General features: G+C 35.5%; 4 protein-coding genes across 6 annotated transcripts; 2 read left to right on the top strand and 2 right to left on the bottom strand.

Moving 5' to 3' along the window:
- The first annotated feature begins 284 nt into the window (after positions 1–284).
- Positions 285–2,651, top strand: LOC103483547 (uncharacterized). Of its 2 annotated transcripts, none has more exons than XM_008440240.3 (4): positions 285–679; positions 852–1,080; positions 1,280–1,432; positions 1,897–2,651. In XM_008440240.3, the coding sequence occupies exons 1-4, from the start codon at positions 467–469 to the stop codon at positions 2,592–2,594; spliced, it is 1,293 nt and encodes a 430-aa protein (XP_008438462.1). In that variant the 5' UTR covers positions 285–466; the 3' UTR covers positions 2,595–2,651. The 2 variants fall into 2 exon arrangements, with proteins under 2 accessions (XP_008438462.1, XP_050941996.1); XM_051086039.1 differs by having other exon boundaries at positions 290–635.
- Positions 2,652–3,246: 595 nt separating this feature from the next.
- On the bottom strand, positions 3,247–6,266 carry LOC103483548 (pentatricopeptide repeat-containing protein At4g33170-like). 2 transcript variants are annotated; one of them, XM_051086040.1, is made up of 2 exons: positions 4,890–6,266; positions 3,247–4,802 (listed from the first exon to the last, which is right to left on the bottom strand). In XM_051086040.1, exons 1-2 carry the CDS (start codon positions 5,770–5,772, stop codon positions 4,021–4,023), a joined length of 1,665 nt encoding a protein of 554 aa, XP_050941997.1. In that variant the 5' UTR covers positions 5,773–6,266; the 3' UTR covers positions 3,247–4,020. The 2 variants fall into 2 exon arrangements, with proteins under 2 accessions (XP_050941997.1, XP_008438463.1); XM_008440241.3 differs by having other exon boundaries at positions 3,247–6,264.
- A 1,984-nt stretch (positions 6,267–8,250) lies between these two features.
- Positions 8,251–10,277, bottom strand: LOC103483551 (plasmodesmata-located protein 2-like). Its single transcript, XM_008440243.3, has 3 exons — positions 9,033–10,277; positions 8,621–8,728; positions 8,251–8,507 (listed from the first exon to the last, which is right to left on the bottom strand). Exons 1-3 carry the CDS (start codon positions 9,820–9,822, stop codon positions 8,500–8,502), a joined length of 906 nt encoding a protein of 301 aa, XP_008438465.1. The 5' UTR covers positions 9,823–10,277; the 3' UTR covers positions 8,251–8,499.
- A 1,686-nt stretch (positions 10,278–11,963) lies between these two features.
- LOC103483552 (uncharacterized) lies at positions 11,964–14,673 on the top strand. Its single transcript, XM_008440244.3, has 8 exons — positions 11,964–12,256; positions 12,728–13,146; positions 13,232–13,304; positions 13,410–13,490; positions 13,608–13,671; positions 13,976–14,063; positions 14,154–14,238; positions 14,344–14,673. The coding sequence occupies exons 1-8, from the start codon at positions 12,149–12,151 to the stop codon at positions 14,380–14,382; spliced, it is 957 nt and encodes a 318-aa protein (XP_008438466.1). The 5' UTR covers positions 11,964–12,148; the 3' UTR covers positions 14,383–14,673.
- The last annotated feature ends 304 nt before the right edge of the window (positions 14,674–14,977 follow it).

Raw genomic sequence — 14,977 nt, forward strand, 5'->3', positions numbered from 1 at the left:
TTCCTCTTTCATCGTTCTAAATCCCAACAAAATTCTTCCATCTCTCCTCTACATACCGTGTAAAGTATAGAAAGAGAAAAGGGAAGAACAAGAACAAAAACTGATCAGGACTTGGGAGAGGGAGACGAGAGGGGGAGTTGTGTGTGTTTTTGTGTTTCTTTTTTCTTCTCCTTCTTTTCCAAATCATTTCCAGTGTAAAATTTATAGGGTTAATTAATTAATTAGGATAAATGAAAAATAATTGCTTTTTTAACGAATTTAGTCTCACTATTCTTGTCCGGGTTAAGAATAGCAGCCTATTCGAGTTTAAGATACGCTGCTTCCGTTACCACACGCTTAAACCCTCCTCTAATGGTAGAAGAATTTGCAAAGGCCGATGAAGCTCCCCGAGGTTTATAACTCCAAGCTTCGGCTATGGATTCTTCGATCCTTCCTCATTCTAGGCTTTGCATTCTTCGCCTGAGTCATGTGGCGCTGTGCCGCCGGATTGGTGCGAGGTTTCGGCGTTCGGCGGTTTTCAGATGGCACTCGCCGTCGTATCGAGGACGAGGGAGACTGGTTCTACGCCTCAGAATGGTGGGGGAACGATCACGACAGTGACGCCCACACTGTTTTCCGTTCGATATCTGAAAAGGGTAACGGCGTCGTCTCCGTTCTCACATACCCTTCCTCCAGGCCCGTTAGTCTCTCTCTCGCTTTGCCTAATTACGCTATTTGCTTAAATCTTCGATACTCTTGTTTATCTATTGGTTCGTTTTTGTTCTGGTTTCACCTGCGTCTTCTTTCAAAATCTTTTAATAGTTTAACGTTTCGCTTGATCGTTGTTAGTGAGCTCTTTTTATCGTTTGCAGAATGGGCTTCATTGGCCAGGAACTGGACGGTGGCTTCAGCAAAGATATGCAGAGGTATGCTCTGGTTGCAAGAATGAGGGACGGTTTGGGATTCTTGGATATCAATGGCGTGTGCTCCGCTTCAATGACAATACTCGGCAAAGTACTGCCAAAGTATTGGCTGCTTACCGTGAATCAGAGCCCGAGTCAATTTTTCTCATGCAGCAGGCGCATTGCTTGGCTGTTCCTTGTAATCTCTCTATCTATTATTTCCCATTTCCTAAACTTGATGAAATAGTACTTTTCGCCATTGCTTCATTTTGCTTCCCCAAATCCCCTATCTTTAGATATTATGTGATGGAATCTTACTTGATTTTGCAAATTGGGTTTATCTAATGAAGAATTTAAGCAATAGCATGACTAACGTAACAATCTGTTCAAATTTTCAGATTTGAAGAGTATGATATCAGTTGGGTTGACCACTATAGCATCTTGTGGTTATGATCTTTTGAATGCCATACGAGGAAAACAAATTTTAAATATTTTATGCATTGGTCATGGTGGTGGAAGCTTACCTCTGTTTTTAGCAAGTAAAATTCAAGGTGAGAATTCTCTTTCTTCTGCATCTACGAGTTGTGATGCATTATTCGTTAATGATCATTAGTGAATGAAATTTAGAACTGTTACAAGTAGTATTTCTACATTGTCATTTGGGAGTAGCAAGATGATAGAGAATGGCGAAGGAATGATTGGAGGTCTAATTATTAAGTAAATTATCTCTCTTCTTCTAGAAAATCAAGCATTTATTCAGTACATTATGCTGCATATCTTAAAAAATAGAGTACTGAGTTTCGGCCTTGTCTACCTCTGTAAAGTTTTTACAATCAAATGTCACAATTTCATTTCACTGCATATGCTTCTTGTTGTAATGACTGTCATTCTTTTTCATTATTATAACATGTTACTCCAAGTATCAACAGCGTTTAGTTTTTCTGTTCATGGGATTGTTATCTTTAAAATTAAAGGATTAGTTACAAAGCTAGCTCAAATTATTGTGCCTTTTCAGGTGCCAATGTAGACATAGTTGAAATCGACCCTCTTGTTATCTCAGCTTCAATTCAAGCCATGGGCTTCCCAGCTTTCTCAGTTATGACAGCATCAGGAGACCGTTCGTCTGGCAGACCTAGATTCATTGACGACATCATGTGGAAAGGCATCCACGAAAGACTTTTCCTCTATGAATTAGATGCAGAAGATTTCATCAGCAACACAACCAATCTATACGACATGGTCTTCATCGATGCTTATGATGGAGACGATATATTCCCTCACAAACTATGGGATCCAAATTCCACATTTCTTGAAGCTCTCACCAAGCGGGTTCATCCTAAACATGGGACTGTGGTGGTGAATCTTCACTCGGATTCCGATATTGTGGAACCAGATGGCTCTGTCCCATCTGTTCTTGAACATATATTGCCAATGGGAAAGTACGTATCTCAAATAGGCCGAGCATACATGGATGTTTTGGTGGGAGATGAAAGTTACGAGAAGAATTCTGGTTTGGGATTCACAGTGGCGGTTCCATGGGTTTGCAATACATCTCTAGTTGTGTGCAAAGGTCTCGAGATGAATTGTGAATATCTTAATCGAGATTCAGTAATGAACACACTGATATCCAAATCCCTTGAAGTAGAACGTCTTCTAAAGCTGCCATTTTCATGCTTGGAGTATATTAAGAGAGGTTTTGTACTTCTTGATTAATTTTTTAATTGTTCAACCATCAGCTTTGGTAGAAATTGATACAAAGTTATTCATTTATCATGATTTTAGTCGTGTGGTCTGGTTTAGTCACCAACCATCAGTTTTTTCTTGATTGTTTCGTAGTATAAATATTAATTCACATCATATAATAATATGTCTTAAATAATTGAACTATTAATTTATACAAATAGGTTAAAAGAATACCACAGTATTTCTAGATTTGGGCATGTTTTTGGATTTAACATTTTGACAACTTTATTTTGAATTGAAGTGTTAACCATTAGAAACTTCGATAGAATAAATTGCTTTTTTTCACAAAGCATATCAAACTTATGCTAAATTATATATTTTGATCTCGAACAATTATATCAAACTCCTCTCAAAGAATATAATTTGATCTCGAACAATTATAAATATAACAAATTAGATCCTATAGTTAATTATTAGTGTTACTTACTGTAATCAGTATACATTTGAGTTGTAATCATGTTTGGCTATTTTTGTCATAGTTAAATGTTTCATTTGTCCAACTCCCCCTATACAATGTAGTTAGATAACTCATTTGTAAACTCCTATACGAGTGAATTAAAAATTTGTACTAATTTTCATTTCATTAAAGATGCATATGGTATGGAAGAAAAAGAAAAGGCAATAACGAGCAAACTCATTCTTAAAAAAGAAAAATTAGAAAGTTTATATATAACAAAGGGTCTAAAAATTGATGTACAAAAATCGTTCAATTTTGTAAAATTAGGAACACACATTCTCCGTATAACCAAAATTGAAATTCCGTTGGCGTTCGATCCCTCGAAAGCCAAGCTCTCCTCTGCGCGCGTCTCTCATGGCGGTCAATGGCAAGAACCGATTGTCACTCACCAGCAACGACGACAGCGACGCCAGGTTCTCGCGTTCCGTTTCCGAATCCTCGATCTATCGCCAATCCAGACGCGCTGCTTCAAATACTGCTTTCGTCACCAATGAACTGCTGCGGAGCACCGGTAAAGCCGCCTGGATCGCCGGCACCACATTCCTCATCCTCATTGTCCCGCTCATCATTGAGATGGATCGCGAACAGCAGCTCAATGAGTTCGAGTTGCAGCAAGCCACCTTGCTCGGTGCTCCCGCCGTGTCAGTTCAAAAGTGAATTGCAAGTTCCATTGCCGAGCCGTTTTTCTCTTGTCCTCAAGGTTCCTTTCTCTTATGATGAATTATGATAATGATTTTAGAATCGCAGTTCTTTTAAGAGTATTTCTTATTCGCTTTCCCTGTTATCTTTTCTTGGTATATCCTGTTTGGTTGCTGACAAAATCCTAGAAGAATTATAGTACGCATGAGATTCTCTTCGAATTTGCAGAATGTTGGTCTGAATAATGATAATGAATATGATGAATCCATTTCGTATACGAGGATTTATTGGTTTACGTCTTTACCAGATGTCTGCACAGGTGCAACCACCATATGAAAATCTATGGTATCTATTGACATCTCTAACTATAATCTCCTTCTTCAGCACCCTACTTGCATATTTGAAAAATTGATGACAATCTCTGCATATTCTTAGATTCTTTACAATTCGTAGAGCTTTTCCCGGTAGTGCAACTCCGGTCAGTATCCCATAAGCCAGTGCCAACTTCTCACTATGATACAAAAGTGCTTCTTTCTTTTCCTTTTCCCCTACTTCCTGAAGCACCTCACCACAGATTGGAACATACCCAAGCTTCTCTATCTCCCCAACCAACTCTTTTAGCTTTGCATTCAACTCCTCAGCCCTTTCATGGTTTCTGTCCCCCGCTAAAAACACATGAACCTCCCCTCTCACTTCAATCCAACTTCTCCCACTTTTCTTCTTCACATCTCTCTCTTTCATCAGCTTCCTCACTACTGCCACTTCCTCCCATCTTGCTGTAGCAGATAGAGCATTGGCAACAATCACATAAGCCGAGTCGTCATGCAGGTTGAGCTCCAGTAGCCGTTTTGCCATTTTCCATGCCATATCACCGGCACCATGGCTTGCAGAGCTTGTTAGCAATGCACGCCAAACCGCCTCATCTGGCACAAAAGGCATTGTCATGGCTACCCTCTCGGCTTCTTCTAATTTCCCAGCTCTCCCCAACGCATCTATGAGACAAGTAAAATGTTCAAGAGTAGGTTTCACTCCATACTCCACTATCATCCTTCTCAACCACGGTTTAATCTCACCAACTGAACCTGCATTACAAAATGATGACAGAATGGCTAAGAAGCTGTATTCATCAGGAGACATCCTGAAAGCTTTCATTGAATTGAATAGCTCACGCGTAGAATTCTGATCTCCCTGCTGTGCATAACTTGACAATATTGCATTCCACCCCACAATATTCATACATCCCAAATTCTCATCAAATACCTGCCGAGCCTCGATTATCAGCCCCGATTTCCCATACGCATCAATCAGAGCAGTTTGAACAATTACATTAGTATCCAATCCAGTAACCACAGCATGCGAATGTAAAACCCTGCATCGTTCCAACGCGGCAAGATCAGCCGCAGCACAAAGAGCCCCCGAAACACTGTATATCGTCGACGCAACTTCAGAAGCTTTCATCTGCCTAAACATCGACAATGCGGGAATGGATTGCGCATTCTGCGCTAGACCAACAACGAGGGCAGAATAGCAAAACTCATCTCTGTCAGAAATTTCATCGAACACCTTACAAGCGTGATTGAACAACCGGCATTTGGAGTAGAAATTGACAAGCGCAGAGCCGGAGTAGCGATCATTGCAGAGTGAGAGTTTGTAGGCAAGGGAGTGAAGAGCAAGGCCAAAAGAAACACAAGGGAGAGAAGCACAGGTCTTGAAAAGAGAAGCTAATGTGCGTTCATTGGGAAAAGTTGGGTATCTGAGCATAGAAACAAAATGGCGAAGAGAAAGGAATGTGTTGGAATGAGCAGAGATGAAAGCAGTCCAAGACACGATATCGGGAAATGGTATTTGATAGAAGAGACGAACAGAGTAATGGAGCAAATTTGTTCTGGAGTAGCGAGTGATGAGATTGTTGTAAACAGCACGATCAGTGGCCGGGGATTTGATTGCTTGGGCATGGTCGATGCGAGGATCCGACTTCGCCACGACCTTTGTTGCCGCTGCCAGTGGTGGCTCTGGCGGTGGAGTTGGGTCCGAAGCGAAGAAGGCATTCATGTTTGCTATTTACCTCCGGATCGGCATGTGGGTCGAACTGGGCTATGTATTACTAAGGGTACAATCGTCAAATAATGTAACCTAATTCTAAAAATGTCATCTTTTTTTTTTTTCTTTTTAATGCTAACCTATATATGGATGGTGAAACGGAATGGAGACGGCGGACGGGGGTTTTGATCGGCGGCTGAATTAGGGTTTTCCGGTAGGCGAAGTCGGAGAAGAAAAAGGATCGAAGAAATAGCGTTCGGATCAACGCGGCGGCGAGGGTTTTGTATTCGGAGTCTCCGATTCTGGTTAATGTTTTTATACTTTATAACTTTGGAGGGAAAAATTCCATTTTTATCTCTATCTAAAATTGAACCTACCCCCATTTACAATCCCAATTTCATCAAATTTCCCCTATTGCTATACACTCTTAGAAATATTGCAACACTAACCTGAATTCATCCTGCTCATGAATTGAGAATAGGAATTCAATTCTATGTTTACGTAAAAGTAGAAGTCTCGCATAGTTGTTTGTTACGACCTTTATCTTGCTTCTTTTATAATCAATTAAGGAGAAGCTTAAAATAAAGACGAAAATGGTTCCATCACATAATTTATAGTCAAGGGATCATCAAGTCATGAGACTCATCGTGGTTTCAAAAACTCTTTGGACTAAACGAGGAGTTGAGTTGTTAAGTTTTTCTACTTCAAAAATTTTTAGTACTAACAAAGTATCTACTATTTTTATTCATAATTTGACACATTATTTATATATTAGTTGATTTTATGGACCACATTATTCTTAATATGGTACGGTAGTATTGAAAATTTTCTCGTTCTACCTCTCCACAACTTTTTCCAAAACACCTACTTTGGTGTTTTGCGATCAACATGAGATGAACCTTAATTGACTCGAATATTCTTAAACTAAAATTAAATTAGACTTTTCTATTTCGAAGTTGTAACACACGTATATTTCGAGAGCAACACAAGAAAACGACATCTAGAAATAGAATTAAAGACTTTGCGAAACAAAGCTTCTTGATACGTTCTTTATTCTCTAGGATATTACGTAACAAATCGAATGAAAAGGATTCAAACTCTTAAAAAGGAGAGATACTCGTCTACTTTATTCAGCAAACTTTGTTTATCACATCAACACAATGAGCCGTTGTGAAGATATAGTTTAGTTGGATGTCATGTGTGGGGGGAAGAAGGGAGAATAATTGAATATGATACTTTTTATAGATAGTGCATTGCTGGCAAGCAATTATAGGTTTTGGAGCATTGATGAAGGAATGATGAAGTCTAAGCTATGGAAAAGGCCTTAACAATGGCTTACAAAAGAATCCCCAAATTTCCAATCTGTCATCCCCAAAACACCACATGATATGTCCTTTCCCATTTCATTTCTACACTAATTTTAATCATTCATAAGTCCTTTATAGTATAGCCTCCTCATTTGACCCATTATTTCACCTTACAATTCTCCCATTCTATTCACTCCAATATCTTATAACAAACACTATCTTAACATTTTTCCCACTATGGTTTTATTTATTTTTTATTTTATTTTTTTCCCTTCTAGAAAATAGGTTAATTTATCTATTATTAAAATGGTACATACTAATAATTGATAGCCTTTATTTATTTTAAAAACAAAATAGTACACAATGAATGTGATTGAATTTCTTTTTCAAAAGGTTTGTAATGTGAATCTAAGCATGATTTGATGGGAACATATTGATTTCTTCAACGTTGATGTTTTGATCTCTTACACCTATGTTTATTAAGTTCTGAAAAAATGCAAAACAAAATTAGAAAAATTATACAAGTAAAAACTATATAATGTCTATGCTTTTCCCAACCAATTTTTAATATGTTACAAAATTTTAAGTTTCATTTTGACGAGTAGGTTTCACAAATTTATACTTCCTAAGTTCATTAGGTTTATTAAAATTTTATGTCAAATGCCCACTAAAGAAATAAAAAGAGTACATTAAATTTTGGAATTTTTGTTATATAAAGCTAAAAAGATATAGCAATAAGCTTCTAAAGAGAAAGAAGAAGAATATTTTCTTTTGCTATATATAAAACAAACACAAAAAGCAAGTAATTTCTTTTAGCTACCAAATGAGTTTGAAAATTTTATCATCGAATTTAAAGTACAATTAGATTACGATTATAATCAAAATTATCAACTTTTAAAATAATAATTAATATCATATCTATTTACATTCCTATTTCGAAAGATAAATGATAATTATTGGATGATTTGATACATTCATTAGTGTTATTGTCAATCTCAAACTTATAACTTACAAAAAGAGGGCTGAAGACAATATGTTGGGGAGACAGATGAATGGAGCAACTTTGTGAAAAGAATAAAAAAGTATTGTGAAAACAGAGGACAGTGGCCTAGATTCAGGGAAAAAAGAGAGCAAAATCTCCATTATAGATTGATTATGTATAAAATAGAAGCAAATAAGTTCAAAATAATGAATGGGTTACCACCATTTTTCATTCCCAACATTCTTCATCTTCACTTTCTGTCAAAAAATTATTTCAGTTTCATACACATCATTCATTTCATTCTCAATTTTGAACAAAAACCCTATTGACCACCAAAAAAAATCACATTCCTTTTTAGAAAAAAAAAGGGGACATTCTGTTCATTAAAAAAGGAAAAGAAAAAAAAAAAAAGAATTGTTTTTGCATTTTGAAGATCTCATCTTGCTTCCTTCAATAATCTGCACAAAAAAAGATCATCCCAATTCTCAATACTCACAGCAATTCAGAGAGAAGATTTGAAAATAACAATAACAAATAAAGTAAATTTTATGTGCTTTTGTTCTTTACTTACCATCATGTTTTTTCATTAACCCTCTTGCAAAAAGCAAACAAATGACAACAAATGCCACTCCTGCTGTTGCTCCAAGAATTATAGCCACTGTTTTCCCTATATTTCCTCCTGTTTCACTTCCAATATTAGACAAAACCAAAAATCTCTTTGGTTTAAAATATTGATATAACTAAATTCGCCATAGTTTGTGGATTATTTAGCATTTAACATAGTTTCGGAGTTTAAGTCTTGTATTTGAACTCCTATAGTTTTGTGGGTTATTGATTGAATTAGCATAGTATGTAGAGGTGTTTTCTTCACAACTAATATTTGATTTTCATTTGTTAGGTGTCGAATTTGCGGACCTAAGTGGGTGAGATTTAACGTTCGTGTGTTGTTGAAAAATGGAATCTACAAGCCATTGGAGCCTTACCTGATGAGGAGGAAGATGAAGATGATGATGATGATGATCTTGTGGGCACCCCATTTGGGTAATATTTGTAACTTATGAAGCATCTATGGAGATAAAGTTGGCCTGAAATTGAGCTTCCACATTCAACTTGAGCTCTTTGAACAGCATTTTTAACACATTCGCCGCAATCTGAATCCCCCAAATCCCCTTCACATTGCCCCAAAACATAAACAGATTGGTAATTTGTGGTGTAAAATCCATGGCCACTCACAACACCATTCTCCAAAACAGACAGAGCAGTATCTCGACGCTCTTCAAACCCACTTCCAGCAACATTCGTAGAGCCACAAGTTTTATACAGCATTTCAAACCCTGAAATTTGAGCAAACCCAGAAACCTCATACAACAAATAGCAGCCATAGAGTTGAACTCTTGCAGCTATGGTTTTCCCACACAGAGACTCAACGATTTGAGGGATTTTACTCACACAATTGTAACAGTCGCCATTGCTAAGGTCCCCTCTACATTGGAAAAGACCATTAATGGTGGATTGACCACTTCCAGAGCTGGTTTTGTAGAATCTGGCTTTGGTGGATTGTGAAACTAAAGAGCCAAAAAGGGCTGAAAGTGCTTGGGTGTAAACCCCAGTTGGATCTGAAAGAGCTTGCTTAGCACAGCCCTTATAGACCAAAGAAGTGTAATCAGAACCAGACTGTGCAGGTGGGATTAGTGTGAAAATGGAGAAGAAGGCCAAAGAAAGAACAAGAGTAGAAAAAGGGCTGAAAGAAGAAACCCCCATTTTCATTTCCATTGAAGACTCAAAACATGGGAACTGTAAAAAACTTAGGGAATTTAGGGGAAATGGAGGAAATGAGGGAAATGGGTTTTGTTCTAAAGAGAGAAATGAGAATGGGAAATCATTTCTGCAAAAAACTTGTTGTGTAATTTGTACCTCAAAAATGGAGAAGGGTTTTTGCTCTCTTTCCTTCTTCTTGTTTGTTTGGCTGGATTTGCCTCTTTAGATGTGCAGAGAAGGCATCTTTTTCTTCACTCCAAAAAAGAGTACAATTCACATTTGATAAGAGAAAACAAAAGAGAAAAATATATATATATAATATATATACAAAATTTGAAAATATAGATATTTTTATAGAAATAGTGAAATGGGTTTCTTCAAAATTCTGCTTTTTTCCCCACTTCAAATATTGTTGTGATTATTGAAAATAATTTTATAACATTGAATGCTTAGAGGAGAAAGGCATGGAAGAGACTATGAACAAAGAAGGAATCTGCTTTGATGAAGAGTATAAGAAGAAGTTTGACCATGAAGAAGATTTTGAATGAGATTATTTAATAGTCACTTTTCAGAAGTTTAAAGGTTAGAACTTTGGAAGAAAAAATAATAAATTTTGAATGGGGTCCAAGAAGAAATAGGTGAAGTTCTTGAATTTTGAAGCTTTTTTTTCTTTTGTCCAAAAAAAATTAAAACTTGAAGAAACATCATGTTTCACTCATGAATCATTTAAAGTTTCCTTCAAGTAAGAAAGTTTTTGCAATAATTATCAATACCAAAGAAAAAAAAAAAAGAAAAACAAAGAGATTTGAGTTTTCTTTTCTCTTCAATTTAATGAAAGTTGTTTTTGGTATGAGTAATTATTGAGTGTGTGTTAAAGTTTGGTGGAAATTGAAAGTTATTTTGTCTCCTATTGTTTAAAACTTATTGTTTTCATAAATGAGAGTTATAAAAAATATTCTGCTTCATATTATATTAATGATTTTTTTTTCTTTGGAAAAAAACATTTAATATACATTAATTTTTAAAAAATTTAAATAGATCATTAACATTATTAATTTAAAATTTTGTCTATATTTTAAATTCCAACCAAACACAAATTTAAAAGTTGAATGACTCAATAAAGTATTTAACTTTCACTTTAAAATGTAAAAGTTTTGTTTTATATATTAGAAAAATATTAGTTAAAATAGAAAGAAAGGTAGAACTCTTGGTTGAATATTCCATATTCTCCTAAATTTTCCAAAATTGAAGAATGAGGAGAACATATAATTTTTTTAAAAAAAAATTCATTGGTCAAAATGGAAATGACATATCCAACTTTAGCCCTATGATGTAGATTATTGCACCCTATTTCAAGGAGACATTAGGTATATAATTTCTAATATTCATGAATGTAATTTGGATTAGAACTAACTACTACTTGTTTAATGAGGAATAAAACTTGGTCAACCCATGTGCCTCATTGACTTTTCTTTTCCCCTTTTTTGTTTTAGCAATGGTTAAGTTTGGCATTGCTAAGAGACAAATAGCATATAATAAGGTGAATATTTTTTGCTAAAATTTGACCCATATGTTCATATTTTTCTTGTTTATAAATTAAAATTAAAGCAATAGTATCACTTGATTTTTAGAAGAAAAAAAAGTATCTTTAAAAAAGAATCCCTATGAAAAAAAAAAAAGCATTCAACTTTTTTTTTTTGAATTGCAAGATCTTTATAAAAAATTGAAAGCATTTAACTTAGAAATAAAATTACTTTTTATTGAGTTGAATTTACAAATAATGTAATTAAAATCGAAATCAATAAATGTAAAATCGAACAAGGATGGATTTCTATCTAATCTAGTCTATTAGATGAAGTTTAATAAATATTTTTTATATATATGAATTTAATTTAAAAAGGATATGATTTGGTTTTTGGGTTTTAAGTGGAAAATGTAAGGGCTTAATAAAAAAAGGTTAATGTTTGATTAACCATATTTAAGGTATAAAAACAGCCAATAATTATGATGGGGTATTAGCATATAGCATAATACAAATGAGTTGTAGGAACCAAACTTCCTTTGCCTATTTTTGTTTTCTTTTTTCAAAAAAGAATAATTTAATAACAAACAATCGCTTTCCTTTTTTTTTCTTTTTTCTTTTTTCCTTTACTTTATTTACCTTCAGATTTCTCACTTTGTCGTCGTTCCTTCCAATTTCTCCGGCCATTTCTCTCCGCCGACACATCTGCTTCATTCCAATTTTCAAGCAAAAAAAGAAAAGGGGTTGCTGAACCCTCCACAGAACTGAACCCACTAATCTCTCTTTCTCTCTTTCTCTATTCTTTCATCACTCTTACCCATGTTCGCCTTCAAAGACAAAGTTACCGACAGCCTTTCCCGTCTTTTCGCCGATTCGCCAGATTCAGCTTCTCGTTCCTCGACTCCACTCCACGGTGACCCTTCTCCGGTAATCTTCTAATTTGCTCCGTTTCGATTTATTTCCCTCATACTCTTTCTGCTTTATGATTTTGCCGTCATTGCTGATTTGGGTTGTTTTCAGATTTGGGTCTCAATTTCTGTTCTTGAGTTGGTGTTGATTGAGATTGGCTTGTTTAAGGGTTGGAATTTTGGTATTTGATATGTATTCGTTCTATTAATTAACATAACTCATACACATTAACCTCTTTTTAGTGGTATGTTAATCAATTAGTAAAGTTGGTACCAGCTCGTCGTCAATAGATTTAATCTAAATTTTCTACGAGTGATAACAGTAGCTTTGTTACATGATATCACAATGTGGGGTTGTATTTCATTCTCCTTTCTTTGGAACTACGGTAGCTCAACTATGGTATTTAGATGGAATTGATTTAATTTTTATGCCATGGATTTGTATTGAGTTCGAAGCTGACTTTACTCTGCTTTTTGTTGTGATACATAGGGCAGCAGGTCATTCTCTAAAGGAGGAAATGCTTTGTCTTCCTACTTTTCCTATATTCTCCCGTTCTCGGGTTTTGAAGGACCCAAATCAAACCAACCTCAGAAAAATTACAAGCTACATCAACCTCGCCCCGTGCCATATGATATTGTCAATTTTGATTCTCTAGAACCATTAGAGTGCAGTTTAGTGTGTGAAAACAAAGGCATCCGAGACAATGAGGAAGATTTTGATGACTCTGTCTCTGGAAGGAGTACTAGTAGTTCTGAAGTATTTGAAGAAGCAACTTGCCAAAGTAGTCCGGAAAAGATTGTGACAAATCTCACGGTTGATTCTGTTCTGATTTCCTCTGACACCTATGATTTCCTGCTACAACATCTTCCTAATATTGTGAAAGGGCGACAATGGATATTGTTATATAGGTAATGTATTTGAAATTCTGATACATGGAGATAGTAGTTTGATGCATTATGACCTTAACTTGAGTTTCTTTCGAATGAAGGGCAGTACATTGAAACATGGCATATCTCTTCGAACACTCATTCGCAAAAGTGGTGAACTTTCTGGTCCTTGTTTGCTGGTAGGTTGATTATATGACTTCTCAGTGTCCCTGATCTTAATCCTATTAAAAAGCTAAACTAGTGCTTCGTTTAATAATGGTGTTGTGTTTTCCCACAATCCATAGGTTGTTGGTGATCAGCAGGGTGCTGTGTTTGGCGGTCTACTAGAATGCCCATTGAAGCCTACTGCAAAGAGAAAATACCAAGTTAGTTGACTTCTTGTCTTCTGAGGATGCTCATTAGTTATTTCCACTCTGTGCCCCAATTTTTATTTTGTTTTGGTGTTTAAAGCTTGATTGTATAGTCTAATTTTATGGTGATAGGGAACAAATCAAACTTTTGTCTTTACCACCATGTGTGGTGAACCACAGCTCTTCAGACCAACCGGTAAGTTCTCCTTTTCCTGCTTAGTTGTAAGCCCCTCTCCTGTAATTTAATCATTTCGGAAGTTGATGTTTTGTATTAGTCACAGCTATTTTGTTAGAATGAACGAATAGTGATGGTGAGAAATGGCTGCAGATATCTTATGCATCTTTCTAATGAAATTGAGGTGGTAGTTGTCTATATTATCTATGTTACTGATATGGGAAACAAGACAATCTCTTGCATTGAAAGAAGAGTGGATGAATAAGGGAACTCCTTTCCTCTTCAATTTATCTAACTTTTTTTCTTGGTTTGGAAATATTAATAGGAGCAAACCGCTATTTCTACATGTGTATGGATGATTTACTGGCACTTGGTGGTGGCAGTAACTTCGCATTACGGCTTGAAGAAGATCTGTTAGTATTTCTTTTCTCATCTACTACTCCATTGTAAACTGCCAAGTACTGCTTCTATCAATAACCAAATCTTCTTTCATCTTTAAAAAGATTGAATGGAACCAGTGGACCATGTGAGACGTTTGGTAACTCATGCTTGGCACATACCCAGGAGTTTGAGTTGAAGAATGTTGAGGTAAATTCCAACACTAAAAGGAAATACGTCATTGAACTTATGGTGAAAACGCGTTACATAAGTCGGTTTTTAGTGATAATGTTTGTGTTATTTGGGTTTATGCAGCTCTGGGGTTTTGCCCATGCTTCGCAATATGTTTCTTGACGAAGATGGGATGGAACATGGAATGTTTTGCAGTTTGTGTTACATTAAGTTATTGGCTAAGCACCATTTACATTCTCCAATATTCTTTTCATTTTTCCACTTTCAACTTTAGATTCTTAGATTCAAATGTCTTTAGTATCTTATAATTAGTGAGAAGGGTAATAGATTGGTTCTTTAAATTAATGTCTTATTTATGTGAACCACAGAATTAAGCATTATTTACATTTCAACGTCCGGTTTGTATTTGAACCACAGAATTTCATTCTTTCGTAATTCATGCACTTTTCAATACTTACAATTTCCTTTAACACGTTCTTTTGCATTCTTCCAAAAGTACTTGAAATGAATGTATTCATAATTGTGATTGGATGGTAGCCAGAAAGGGTAGAAAAATTATTATACACTTTTAATTATGAAGTGCTCCTTGAACATTAGAATATGATAAGGTTAAAAAGGTTGGTGACTTGTGTGAAATCCCACCATTTTGTGTTTTCAAGTAAAAACATGATTTAAAATTGCTTAGACTAAGTCTATAAAAACTATTTTCACACCCAATTTTTTTCATTTGTTATGTACATTCTACAATAGGTTTAAA

Source organism: Cucumis melo, chromosome 6 (assembly GCF_025177605.1).
Source record: "Cucumis melo cultivar AY chromosome 6, USDA_Cmelo_AY_1.0, whole genome shotgun sequence".
Lineage (NCBI taxonomy): Eukaryota > Viridiplantae > Streptophyta > Magnoliopsida > Cucurbitales > Cucurbitaceae > Cucumis > Cucumis melo.